The sequence below is a fragment of the Dryas octopetala genome, chromosome 8 (assembly GCF_963921425.1).
Source record: "Dryas octopetala chromosome 8, drDryOcto1.1, whole genome shotgun sequence".
NCBI lineage: Eukaryota > Viridiplantae > Streptophyta > Magnoliopsida > Rosales > Rosaceae > Dryas > Dryas octopetala.
This window is the reverse complement of record NC_141373.1, coordinates 7495154-7508082: the sequence shown is the minus strand read 5'-3', so window position 1 is coordinate 7508082 and position 12929 is coordinate 7495154. Positions and strand designations below refer to the sequence as shown.

The following is a 12929-nucleotide window of genomic DNA, read 5'->3' as shown; positions in this document are numbered from 1 at the left end:
CAGGGAGAGGAGATCGGCACGCGGAGAGAAGAGAGAGAGATCGGGGAGGGAGATGGAGGAGAGAGAAGAGATCAGATGAGTTATTGACTGAGGGAGAGAGAAAGAGAATGTGACTGAAATAAAGGAGATTGAGAGGGAAGATGGCCACAGGAGAAGTGGAGAGTCTGGAGCCTTACGGGGAGAAAAGGAAGGAAATAGGAAAAGGAAGGAAAGAAATAAAAAAGAAAAGAAAAGAAAAAAGAAAAGAGTGGAGACTTACGGAGAGAAAAAGAGGAAATGGGAAAAGGAAGGAAGGGAAAAAAAAAGGAAAAGGAAAATAAAAAAGAAAATAAAAGAAAAGACGAGAAAAAAATGAAAAGAAAAGGAAAGAAAAAAGAGAAAAAAAAAAAGATTTAGGATTGATTGAGATTTGGGGCATTTGGGCAATTGGAAAGAAAAAAAAATGTTTAGAGTTTCGTTTGGCCGTTTTGGAGTTTCGTTTAGTTGTTTTTAAATCTAATATATTTTTATATAAAAAAATAATTATAAATATCCTAAAAGACCTAAATTCTAATATCCTATATCATATTCTAAATAATATAGAGTATAGATTGTAAAATATATAGGGTTTAATTTATAAATTATACAGTATAAAGAGTATAAGGGTATATAGGGTTTAATATTAGGATTTTTAGTGTATAGATTATAGAGTATAAAGAATATACTAATTTTATTTATTCATTATACTAATTTTATTTAACAGTGTTTGTCTTTAGCGCGCATTATATTCATCTTATATCACATGAAACTTACTATATAATTTGGTTTATTCAATATTTTTTTATTAATGTAGTAGATAATATGTTAAATAAACATATGGTAAAGTTTCATTCAAAATTTTCGTATTTTGATAATAATTTTCATCATTTCTGTCTAATTTCTATAGAAATTTAAAAAATTTTGAAATTTCCGTCCAAATTTCCTCAAAATCCAAAATTGTATTCCTCGGGAGTGTGTTAACAAATTGTTCTGAAATTGCATATTGACCTCACAAATAGCAACAGACAGTTGCAGGGTTAGTATCAAATCATGGTTCTCTAATGATCAAGTTGACAATTCATTAGAGGATTAGAAACCATGGTTCTCTAATGATCAAGTTGCAGGGTTAGTATCAAATCTATTTCAATTTTCATTAATTTTTTATGACTTTCTTCGGGGTTTATTTTTTATTTTTTGGGTGGGGTTACAAATTTCACTATTTAATTAAGATCTACTTATGTTGTCTTTATTCATTCTACAGATACAAAAATTACTATACGAATAAAGACTATCATTTGACATATGCGACTATAAAGGCATGAGAGATAACTTCCAATTAGTCCTATTCTTCTCTTACATTTAATATTAATTTATTACTCAAGGTAATTAGCACTTATCTAATAATCAATTAAAAATTCCCTTTTTGTATTAATTGTGTAGGGAGGGGGACATACAGCTCCATAGTACAACCCTAGAGAATGTTTTACCATGATCAATAGGTGGCTAGCACATTCTCCCCTTTAACCTATTAATCTAGCTAGCTATTAATTTGATAACTATTTATTACCTACAAGGAGATTGAATTCTCAGTACTTTATTTTGATTGAGGCAAATAAGAAATAGAATTAATTACTCTAGGGTACATGACAAGTATTTTATTTAACCTCTACTATACCTATTGTTCAAATTTAACAATAAAGTCACATTTGTAAGTTATGATATTAAAAAAATATGTTTTTTTTTTTCTCTCTCTCTCTCTCTCTCTCTCTCTCTCTCTCTCTCTCTCTCTCTCTCGCGATCTACACTGCTCCACAACGAAGCTTCTTGCTCCGGCTTTCTCCCAACAAATGGCGACCACCGGTGTGCTCCCTACACCGGCGCCGACTCAACCCACCCTCCCCGCTACCAGCTGGCCACCACTTGCAGCAAATCGATGCGAGAAAGGGGAGTAATGTTGCCGGCTTCCTCTCTCTCTCTCTCTCTCTCTCTGTGCTTGATCGAAGCCTGCTCGAAGCCTTCTAATGGATCTGCTCCGAGCTTGATCGAAGCCTTCTAGATCTGCTTTGACCACTCCGACTTCTCCTCGATTGGGCATGAACACAGCTTATGGTACGTAGACTCCTACTTTGATTTTTTATCAGTAGAAGGTTCTTGATTCTGAAACTGCAATTGCAATTTCTGGAACATTGGAAGTAAACTGAAACTGCAGTTTATTGGAGTTGTAGTTACTAACTACAGTTTCTGAAACTGCAAATGAACTGAAACTGCAGTTTATTTGAGTTGCAACTGCAGTTTCAGAAACTGCAAATGAACTGAAACTGCAGTTTATTTGAGTTGTAAGCTTGCAGTTGTAGTGTAAGTGAAACTGCAGTTTCTGAAACTGCAAGTGAAACTGCAATTTCTGAAACTGCAAAGTAAACTGAAACTGCAGTTTTTTTGGAGTTGCAGGCTTGCAATTGCAGAACGATGCTTGTGAGTGAAGATGAACAATTGTCGATTTGGTAAAGTTGAAGAAAGAGATCGATTTGGCAAAAAAAAAAAAAAGATCAGTTTTGGGCTGTTTGTGTAGCTGGTTTGGTTGTTATGCGTTTCTTTTGGAAGGTGTCCGCATGTTATATATTGGGGGGCTGGTAGATAGTGTCCGCAAGTTAATAAAAATAGATTGAGTGGTTTTGGTTAATATTTTGCTTTGTTAGTACCTTATAATTAATGGACTCTAAGAAATAATTGGTAGAATCAAGTTCCAAGGTCCGAAATTGCACAAGGAGAATCATTTTTTTGATTGGAAACATGGAAATTTTGACATCTAGATTTTTGTCATGCGCTTTACTGAAACTATATTAAAAGAAAGCTGTAATGTGCAGAAATGACATTAGGCCATAAGGGACTGTGTAAGCAAGCAAAGACAGAGCATGCCACCTTTGTCTTGCCTTAGTATGCGTTTATGCTTGTCAATCAATAAATAGTAAATACTTTTTTACGATCCAAAATTTTTCTAGTTTCCCCGGTACCCAAACAACCAAACATCGCCGGCCTCTATTACAATTACCAAATTAATTGTTAAATTTAATTCACCAAAGTGTGTTAACAAATTGTTCTGAAATTGAATATTGACCTCACAAATAGAATGAGACAGCCGGCCCCACTTGATCAATGTGAGGAGAGAGAATAGACAGCGGGCGGAAGCTGATTCGCAGGCTAGAAAGGAGCTGCCCCATCTGTCGGCCCAATATGACAAGCCCGTCCACTTTTTGGTTGGCCATTTGGGCTGAGGCAATTGCAAGCCCATTTCTTATTTCCAATCCATTTGATTGTTGGGTTCTTCTTCAAATCTATTTGACCATGGCCCATTTGACCGTTGGCTTCTTCTTTAAATCCTTTTATTTTTGTCACATCTTCAAACAAGTATATTAGCACAAATTACAAATTATTTTTAACTTTCATAGTTCCGTATAACCGGTGTATACATTTTATACTCTCTTAATATCTCATCATATATTTATCAATGACCACTTTTTGTGATAGTGTAAATATATACATTTCGTTATACGTAAGTTTTTCTCTTAAATTCAAACATGATATACAAATTTGGAATCCAAATATGAGATTCAAATGTAGAGTGTTCAAAAAAATATATGAATGATTTTGATTAGCAACTTCTCTATCAAGAAACTGTCTTATATTAGTACTATCAGAATGACTTCTATAAGGGACTATTTTATAAGAGCATTTAGATGTTAATGGCATATATTTTTATCAACTTAATCCTCGCTTATACCTATTTTATTACTCAATAACTTGTTTTAAATTATTAATCTTAAAAAAAAAAATTCACCCAAACTCATTTTATTCTTTATGATGTCTCATAATTAATCACTCGTATGAACGAGACTCTTAATACTATACCTTATTTATAAATTTATCATCATTCTAATATTATAACACCCCAATTAATTCCACCACTTCATAATAATTTTTAAGGGAGCGCATCTAATGGTCAAGCCAACTCTTCACTCCTTCCTCCTGATTTCTCAGTCTGCACTCTCTCTCTCTCTCTCTCTCTCTCTCTCTCTCTCTCTCTCTCTCTCTCTCTCTCTCTCTGTGCTGTGCATCCATGGATTCAGAACCTCCAGTCCGAATGTACTTCTTCCCATTCGTCGGCGGAGGCCACCAAATCCCAATGATAGACATAGCCCGAGTCTTCCCCGCCCACGGCGCCGAAGCCACCATCCTCACCACCACACCCTCCAACGCCCTCCGCTTCCAAAACTCCATCCACCGCGACCAACACCAACTCAACCTCTCCATCTCCATCCACGTCCTCGACCTTCCAAACGACGCCGTCTCGCCCGACTCCTCCATGTCCGCCACTCCCTACACCGACACCTCAGCCCTCCACCAACCCCTCAACCAATTCCTCACCCAAAACCCACCCGATGCAATCGTCATTGACGTCTTCCACCGCTGGGCGGCACAAGTCATCGACAATCTCAACATCAAGCGAATCGTCTTCAACGGCAATGGGTTCTTCGCTCGCTGCGTTTCGGAGAGTATCGGCCGATACGCCCCTCATGGGCAATTGGGTTCCGATTCAGAGCCCTTTTTAGTGCCTTCCCTGCCTGATAGGATCGAATTGACGAGGTCTCAGCTATGTCCTTTCGCAAGAAACAAACCGGGGCTTCCTGATAAATTGGGGAAAGCAGAGGATAAGAGTTTCGGGGTTGTGGTGAACAGTTTCTACGAATTGGAGCCGAAATATGCGGACTATTTCAACACTGTGATGAAGAATAAGGCATGGTCTGTAGGCCCAGTTTCTCTATGCAACAGAATCGATGCCGATAAGACCGAAAGAGGCCAAGCAGCCTCAGTCGACGAGCATAGTCTTCAAAGCTGTTTGACATGGTTGAATTCCAAACCCCCCAATTCGGTTGTTTACATCAGTTTCGGAAGTTTGGTTCGATTGTCTCCCTCCCAACTCATCGAGATCGCCAATGGACTTGAAACTTCCACGCAGCCTTTCATCTGGGTAGTGGGTAAAATCTTCAAAACGGCTGAGAATCAGAAAATTGATGAAATCCGAGAAAATTGGCTTCTGGGTGTTCACTAGTTTTTAACCAAGGTTGGCCAAAAGTGATTTTTGGTCCGTTTGGATGTGAGTGTGCGGGGCGTACCACTATTGGGCCTCAAACTAGGCCACAATAGAAATTGGGATGGTAATGTTGGGGTATTGCGCCTAAATCTGAAATCCAATCCAACGATTGTGCGGCCAAGCTAGGAACCACTCTTGGCCTGGATTCTTTTCTAGCCTCGGGGACAAGGCTTTAGTCGGAATCAGAGTCCGAGTCGCGTCTCGGCCTCCTTAGAACAGTGTTGTTGAATTCGTGAATACAATGATGAAATTGGCCAAAAAGATAAAAGAAACTATGGACGATAAAATTATACTGAAACTCAACGCTATTATTGCCAACTAAATCAACTTCAATATTAAAAAGAACAATAAACAAAATAAACATTTATGTATTGAGTAAAGAACTTGAACAAGAATTAAAATAAAAACGATCCAATTGCATGAACTTAAAGTGCGTAAAATAAATCGATACCACAATCCTTGTGAAGGCAATGGCAGAGCTACAAACCTAATGATCTTGAGACTAAAGTTATGAGAAGCCTAAAAGCACCTCGAACGGTAGCAACTAAAAAGAAATTGAAAGCAAAAGAACTTTGAGAGATTCTTGAGATTTGAGTATCTGGGTGTATTGGATGCTGAATGTCTGTCCACTCTTCCCTCGAATGCCTCTATTTATAAGGGTGCTAGGATACAACCCTAGATAATGGGCCATTTCCTGGCCCGAAATCATCTTCCTTCTCCTAGTAGGACTCGAACTTCTGAGATTTCTTCTTGGCGGCCAAGTTTTGTTATTGATGAGGATTGAAATTCTTTCCATAGTATGATTCCTTTACTTGATCGTATTGAGTCCTTGTCCATCTAGGTGACTTTATTCGCAAAACTTTCCGAATTATTTCTAAAGTTGGACTCATTGCTTGATTTGGCTTCCTAGCAATTTTGGACTCATTTTTCGGAGTTGATTATGCGAATGGGCCGTGGAAATCTCTACCGGCCCCTTTATTGAGACGGGTTCATCTATTTTATAATCTCATTACTGGCCTTAAAAATTTCTTTTGGGTCGTGGGCCATATTGGCTAGTAGTCTTAAACAATTATTGGCCCTTAAACCACAATTTAAAGAGGAGTAGGTTAAAACACCCATTGGCCCCAAAGTAAGTTAGCCACCAAATAATATATGGGCCAAGAAAATATTCTTAGCCACTACACGAAAATGGCCAATGTGAGAAATGGCCAATATGAAAAATGGCCAATGTGAGAAATGGCCAATATGAGAAATGGCCAATATGAAAAATGGCCAATGTGAGAAATGGCCAATATGAAAAATGGCCAATGTGAGAAATGGCCAATATGAAAAATGGCCAATGTGAGAAATGGCCAATGTGAGAAATGGCCAATATGAGAAATGGCCAATATGAAAAATGGCCAATATGAAAAATGGTCAATATGAGAAATGGCCAATATGAAAAATGACCAATATGAAAAATGGCCAATAATAACCCAAGTGTCAGTTTTGGGTACAAACATTTGCCCCCCAAGCTTTATAGTCTAAGCAATTTGAGACTATAAAGTTTTAGTTTTTCTTTCTCTTGCACGCCGAGAATGGCCATTATCATTTAATTGGCCTATAAAAAAAAAATGTGGCATTCTTTGCCCCTTTTTTTTTTTTTTTTTTTTTTTTTTTTTTTTTTGTATTGGCCTATAAGAATTGTGGGCAACTTTGGCCCATATTTTATTTTTTTGCCAAAAAATTTGGAGGAGCATAGCCTCAAATAATAGCCAAGAGTTGGCTAATACACATATCCATATTAACATATAAAGGGTAATATATATTAATGTATGTATATCCAACTATAGTTACTATATATGTATAACAAAATACATTTATATATATATATATATATATATAGAATCTGTAACTAAGCCACTATTTTGTCTTCTTGGTAGTTCATTCATTCCTTAGCTAAGAAGGAAAATTTGATGATGGTTGACGTTGACAAAGCATCTTAGGAAATCAAAACAATTTGTCATGCTGTAGATGTACTTATTTACTTGGCTTAAGAAACATCAACTCAAAAGAGATATTTTTGCTGCAAGGCCATTTTTTATTGGCCAATGTTTAAACACTCCTTGCACCCATGTCAGCCAAAAGACTTCATTGCTTCTCTTTACATAAGTATACATATACATATATATACATATATGCATATATACACGCCCATTTCTAGAAACCAACCAACCTTGCTTTTTGCTTCCAGACCCGATAGCTGCAGCAGTACCACTTCCCATCTTCTTTTATTTTATTTTTTCTTTCTCACCATGGCCCTACAAATTCATGGGTACTACAAATCCATGGCTTCTTAACCAAACTGCTGCATGTTCTCGGCAATACTTCCTTCCACAACCACAGTCATTCAGATACAAGATTACACGGCGATCAATGAGCTCATTCTTAAAGTTGACTTTGCAAAGCAGTATTTCCTTCATCATCTCCTATGAAGAGTTGCTACCTGGGGGTATAATCACGAACTGCCTTATATGCGGGATTTGACATAGCATTTGCAGCTAACACATCAACAGGTTCACCAAGAGGGAACAGATTCTGGGGCCTAGATCCGGTCTTCACTCCATACTCAAATTGGATTATAGAATAGCTGCAGCAGTACCACCTCCCATCTTCTTTTATTTTATTTTTTCTTTCTCACCATGGCCCTACAAATTCATGGGTACTACAAATCCATGACTTCCTAACCAAATTGCTGCAATATTCTCGCAAGAAATCTTCTCCCCCAACCAATGCAAGGTACATCACTTTACCCAACTCAAGCTATTTCCTCCTCTTGAATTGTCAAAATTCTTCAATTTTCGTTTAATCTCTAATAAATGCTTACTTGAAATTGGTCTTGAACTTGATTTTGTGACTTAAATTGATGCACTCTTTGTGGATTTGGGTTTGTAGGATGCCATGATTGACTTGTTCTAGGTACTTGAAGGTGTGCGCACCACGTGTTTGTCGTTTTGCTCAAGTGACATCAAGTTCCTTATTTTTGGGTTTTTCTTGTTTTCAAGCACACCATGGATGTAAAGGCTATCAAAGCATACCATAAGAAACTTCATGAAGCTCTCAAGAAGGATGTTAATGCTTACTCAAATGAGCCTTATGATCCCATTGACCCTGACGCTGCACCCGAGGTCATGACTTTCACCCTTGGCCCTCATTTTCATGGCTCTATTCCTAGCGTTGTTGCCGAGGTCATGCCATCTCCGGAAGAAGACCTTCCTATTTTTTTGCCATGAATCTCTTGATTGGCAAGGGTGGGAAGCAACTAGGCCATTTAAATGTTGGCCATCGCCTATGAAGCCGAAGGAAACAAATGGGGTTCTGGACATGGATTGGAATCGTTGGTTTAAGAGACTAGAGAAGACTTGCAAGCCACTATGGATTCAAAGTGGGATATATGATGCATTGAAGCTTTGCTACCATGGCCGTTTTGAGTGTGATCGGGCACTAATTTCGGCCGCCCTATGTTTTTGGTCCACCTCCACCAACACTTTGAGATTACGGTTTGGGATGATGACACCCACCCTCTTGGACTTGGCCGCTATTGCGGGTTTTCGGCCATACGGTGCAAATATTAGCGCGGCAACACTCCCCAAAAACAAAGAAAAACTCGACTACTCAAGTAAAAAAGCTAGGAATTATGTGACATTTGTAAAGACCAATGTCAAAGCTTCCAAGACCATTTCGACCAAGGAACATGTTGCATTTTTGCAAGTTTGGTTGTGCAAATACATCTTTTGCACGGGTAGCGGTATGATGACCACGGAGTCCCAATCTTTGGCCGAATTGTTGGCCACCGGCATTCCCGTAGCTCTTGGCCCTATTGTGCTTTCCCACCTCTACCGCGGTCTTTGGAAGATAGCCAACAACGAGCCTATGGACCATCGAACTTCGGGGCCAATATGGCTTTTTCAATTATGGCTCCAGGTTTACTTTCCTCAAACGGGTCCTCTTGATGTGGTTCATTCTTCCCACAAAGTTTTAGGTGAAGGACTTCTTACTCTCCCCATTCTTGGCCTAAAGGTTGAGGACTACTTTTCCATATTTTACAACTTGGAGAGTCGTTCCCCGGATGAATTTGCCGTTTGTCTTTGACGCCTGCATCCTCGCTTCTTGGAGTTGTTGGATCCACCTAGTCCGGCTGCCCCGAAAGACTCGTGGGATGATTACAAAAGCTTATGGGGTAGCATTCTTGTCACCCGGGACTTGGCTTATGGGTTCATTGTTAGCCTAAAGTCTGTCCACTCTTGTGGTTGTGAGTTGTATTGGACGTCGGCCGTTAGCCGCCAATTTGGTTTTACCCAAACCATCCCTGCTCCTTATATGCCTTCTCGCAACAAGTGTGACTCAAGTAGGAGTGAATTCAAAGAAGTAGAGAAATGCAAGACCCTCGATACACTAAACGGGGAATTATTGGCCGGGTTTAAAGCTCCCCCATTGGCAGTAGATTTCTCGGCCACACCCCACTTTGTGGCATGGTGGGAAATGTTTGTTCGTTCTTGGTTCCTTGTGCCAGACGTTGAGCGGGCCACATCTTTATTTGATGGTTGTCCCATGTCGGCCAATTGTGTAAAGATGGCCAAATCCAAGTTAGCCCAAAAAGTGGTCGTGGGCCAACCCTCTGGTATTCATCATTTCATTTTACTTGACTCCTTTGATACTTGACCATTTATATCTATACTCACCGTTTATGTTCCCCTTTGTAGATGGCGAGGCTGATACCCAAGAGTATGAAGAAACTAGCGAGTCAGAGCCAGAAGATTCTTTTGTTGCCGTACCTCCTCGTGGCCAAGTGAGCCGCAAAACTCGGCCCCAAGGTTTGCCTCACTTCTTTATGTTCAACTTATACCGTCATATATATTTAGACAAAAAATAAACTGTTGACCTTTATTTCGTTAGCCCCTCTTTTGGGCACCTCGGATGAAGATTTTTCGGATGCCCCCCCTGTGAAAAACAAGAAAGCAAAAGTTTTGGCCAAGCGCAAGACTCCTCATTCGGATTCGAGTAAGACCTTTTTTTTTTTTTTTTTTGCATGAAACTAATTTTTCACTCCATTTGCTACTTAGATTCATTCTCAAACGCCTCGGATGAGGATTCAGATGCCTCCCCTGCAGTTGTCAAGAGAAAACGAGTCAAGAAAACTGTGGCCACGCGTAGGGCACCACTCATCAAATCGAGTAAGCTTCGTTTCAAATAACTGTTATATTTGCTTTAATGGCCCACTAACAAATTTCTTCCTTATTTAGAGCTTAAGCCTAAGTCAAAAGCCTCATTGGCCATGCTCGAGGATGAAGACTCTTCGGAGGGCGTCCCTTTGAAGATACGACCTAGGCACCCTCCTGAGCCTCAGGTATGCATTGTCTTTTACTTAAGGATTATGGCCAACATTGGTCATTCTAAGAATTTCGGCCAATGTTGACCAATTTACAAATTACGGCCAATATTGGCCATTTTGAGAAATACGGCCGATGTTGGCCGAATTATTTCTTTTATTATAATCTTTTAGAAATTTACTAATTTCCTTATCCTTGTACTAGCGGGCCGCCAATTCCTCATCCCCTTCTTCTTCTGGGGCCATGAATGTTGGCCCGCAAAACACATCCGCAAACATGTATTATATGCCAATGTACTTGCCACCAAATGACTCTTTACTTGCTGCTAAGCAAAGGGTAAACATGTTTCTCTAAACTTTTGGCGAATATTGGGATTGCACCACTCTAACCCATATTTTGCAGGTGGCTAGCCTTGTTTCTCAGCCAACTAATGGGTGTGTGGAGACACTTTTGGACATGGGAGAGGTCCCTTATGGTCACATCATCACTATGTCTGACGACTTAGTGACTCAGCCTGATGGGAACAAGTCTTCATCTCCCCACTCGGAGGTGGGTAGTGAGGTAGCTCAAATTTCTTAAACCCCTTTATTTCCTTTTTTTTTTTTTTTTTTTTTTAATATATGTTTGTGAGGCATACCTAACCCATTTTATCCATCATAGGTTGTGGTTCGAACATCTCCTGCACTTCTAGCTAGTTCACTTGGCCAAGAACCCACTGAGGCCAACATCACATCCCCAAATAACCCTCATTTGGACTATGCCACTGAGACTGCTCCAGGGACTTCTACGGATATGGCTATTGTCCTTCAGCCACAAGCAACAAAGGTACGTAACTCTATTTCTTCATATAAATTCTCAGCTGGCCTTGTAGCACATCTAACTTCTAATCGCCTATCACTTTAGAATAAAGCCATGCCGACCCTTGACATCTCCTTGGTTGCTGGGGCCAACTCTAATGGCCTTGATACAGAGATTCACGTTGCTCATACATCGCCTCCTCTGACAATCCCAGTAAGTAATTGTCCAAAAACCTCATTTCAGCCTAAAAAATCATATCTTTTATTCATTTGAGTTTTCTTGTAGGGATTCATGGCCGAGACACTTGTCCCCACTTCTACTGCTGGTTCCAGCTCACAAGTTTCTACGCTAGTGGTTCCGGCAACCCCAACCTCCGAATCCATGGCCATTATGACCTCTCAGCCATTTAGAGTATGTTTCCGTGGCCTTGCATACTTAACTTCTATTTCCCCCAATGGCCTCTTACTCCACTTAAAATTTTCAGGGTTCACCTATGATGGACACGGGAGCTACGGATTCCTTGAAGCGCTTCCATTGTCTGATTGCAGCCGCTACTGCCTCCACTACTTCAGCCTCCGAGTCTTCCATCCTTGGGCCATGTAGTGGCCAAGTGAAGACTGATTTTGAGGCCTTATTCGCTCAAGGTCTTGAGGCGATGTGAGACGAAGCCTTTCGGGCTAAGCTTCGAGATGCCATTGCTAGGCTATCCTTGGCCAACCCTGTGGTTGCTGGCATTGGGACCATGATAGAGTTCTCGTTTCAGCTACTTGAGTCGACTGCGGCCAGCTACCATCACGCCCGGGCCGAGCACCAGGCTGGACTTAGCCTAGCCACAGAAATTCTGTTTACTAAGAATGTTCTTGTAGCTGAGGCCGTCGCAAGCGAGGAGGAGATGTAACTTTATCATGACCTTGAGGAGCAGAAGAGAAAGATTGATGCCCAACAGGCCGAGTTAGCCTCTAAGTTCACTGCACGTATTCAGGGGGCCAAACCCATTGAGGCCCGCCTTCAGGAGCTGATTCGTGCTCAAGAGGACTTCTCCAAGAAACAGGCTGGCCTTGTCGCGGCCATGAGCATTGCTGAGAGTCATTGGGACACCTTCAAAGCCACCATTTTCCGTCACTTTTAGCCTTATTTTGAGACTTTGGCCATGTTTAGTCCCCGATCATAGTTGCCTATTTTGGGATTTATCTGTTGATTTCAGCCACTTTTGTTTTATAATGGCTGACTTATGATTTTTGGCCATTTATGGCCTTGCTTTGATAGCCTTGTCCCATTTTTGGGTACATATTTTTCGTGTTGGCCATTTTTTTTTTTTTAAAAAATGATATATATATATATATTGGTCGGCTTTCTACTCATCCTTATGATTATATTTCTCATGAGCTTTTGTTTTGCATCAATTCCCAAGCCGTTGGGTAGTATCGCTTTAAATATCGGCCGTTGATTGGAGCATCATGAAGTTGGCCATCATAGTCCATTAATTGATACGCTCCTTTACCTAAAACCTTAACCACAGTGAATGGTCCCTTCCATGTGGGTGACCATTTTCCGAATTGTCGATCATGCTTACCAAGAGGCAAGATGGTTTTCCA

The 12929-nt window shown here is 40.1% G+C and overlaps 2 protein-coding genes across 4 annotated transcripts; both read left to right on the top strand.

Moving 5' to 3' along the window:
* Positions 1 to 4110: 4110 nt before the first annotated feature.
* On the top strand, positions 4111 to 5125 carry LOC147276722 (abscisate beta-glucosyltransferase-like). The gene has a single exon (XM_086255550.1). The coding sequence runs from the start codon at positions 4133 to 4135 to the stop codon at positions 5123 to 5125; it is 993 nt and encodes a 330-aa protein (XP_086111676.1). The 5' UTR covers positions 4111 to 4132.
* Positions 5126 to 7330: 2205 nt separating this feature from the next.
* Positions 7331 to 12633, top strand: LOC147276721 (uncharacterized). 3 transcript variants are annotated; one of them, XM_086254193.1, is made up of 12 exons: positions 7331 to 7945; positions 8102 to 9827; positions 9910 to 10020; positions 10103 to 10207; positions 10270 to 10380; positions 10450 to 10553; positions 10741 to 10872; positions 10939 to 11097; positions 11197 to 11361; positions 11440 to 11547; positions 11620 to 11745; positions 11819 to 12633. In XM_086254193.1, the coding sequence occupies exons 2-12, from the start codon at positions 9527 to 9529 to the stop codon at positions 11993 to 11995; spliced, it is 1599 nt and encodes a 532-aa protein (XP_086110319.1). In that variant the 5' UTR covers positions 7331 to 7945; positions 8102 to 9526; the 3' UTR covers positions 11996 to 12633. The 3 variants fall into 3 exon arrangements, with proteins under 3 accessions (XP_086110319.1, XP_086110320.1, XP_086110322.1); XM_086254194.1 differs by having other exon boundaries at positions 7332 to 7945; positions 10303 to 10380; XM_086254196.1 differs by lacking the exon at positions 10741 to 10872 and having other exon boundaries at positions 7332 to 7945.
* Positions 12634 to 12929: the final 296 nt, after the last annotated feature.

Excerpts from the sequence above, each read along its gene's own strand:
- LOC147276721 (XM_086254193.1), top strand. The coding sequence starts at position 9,527 with ATGCCTTCTCGCAACAAGTGTGACTCAAGTAGGAGTGAATTCAAAGAA. Across the intron at positions 10,554-10,740 it reads GGCACCCTCCTGAGCCTCAG|CGGGCCGCCAATTCCTCATC; the intron begins GTATGCATTGTC and ends TCCTTGTACTAG. Across the intron at positions 11,746-11,818 it reads TGACCTCTCAGCCATTTAGA|GGTTCACCTATGATGGACAC; the intron begins GTATGTTTCCGT and ends TAAAATTTTCAG.
- LOC147276722 (XM_086255550.1), top strand. The coding sequence starts at position 4,133 with ATGGATTCAGAACCTCCAGTCCGAATGTACTTCTTCCCATTCGTCGGC.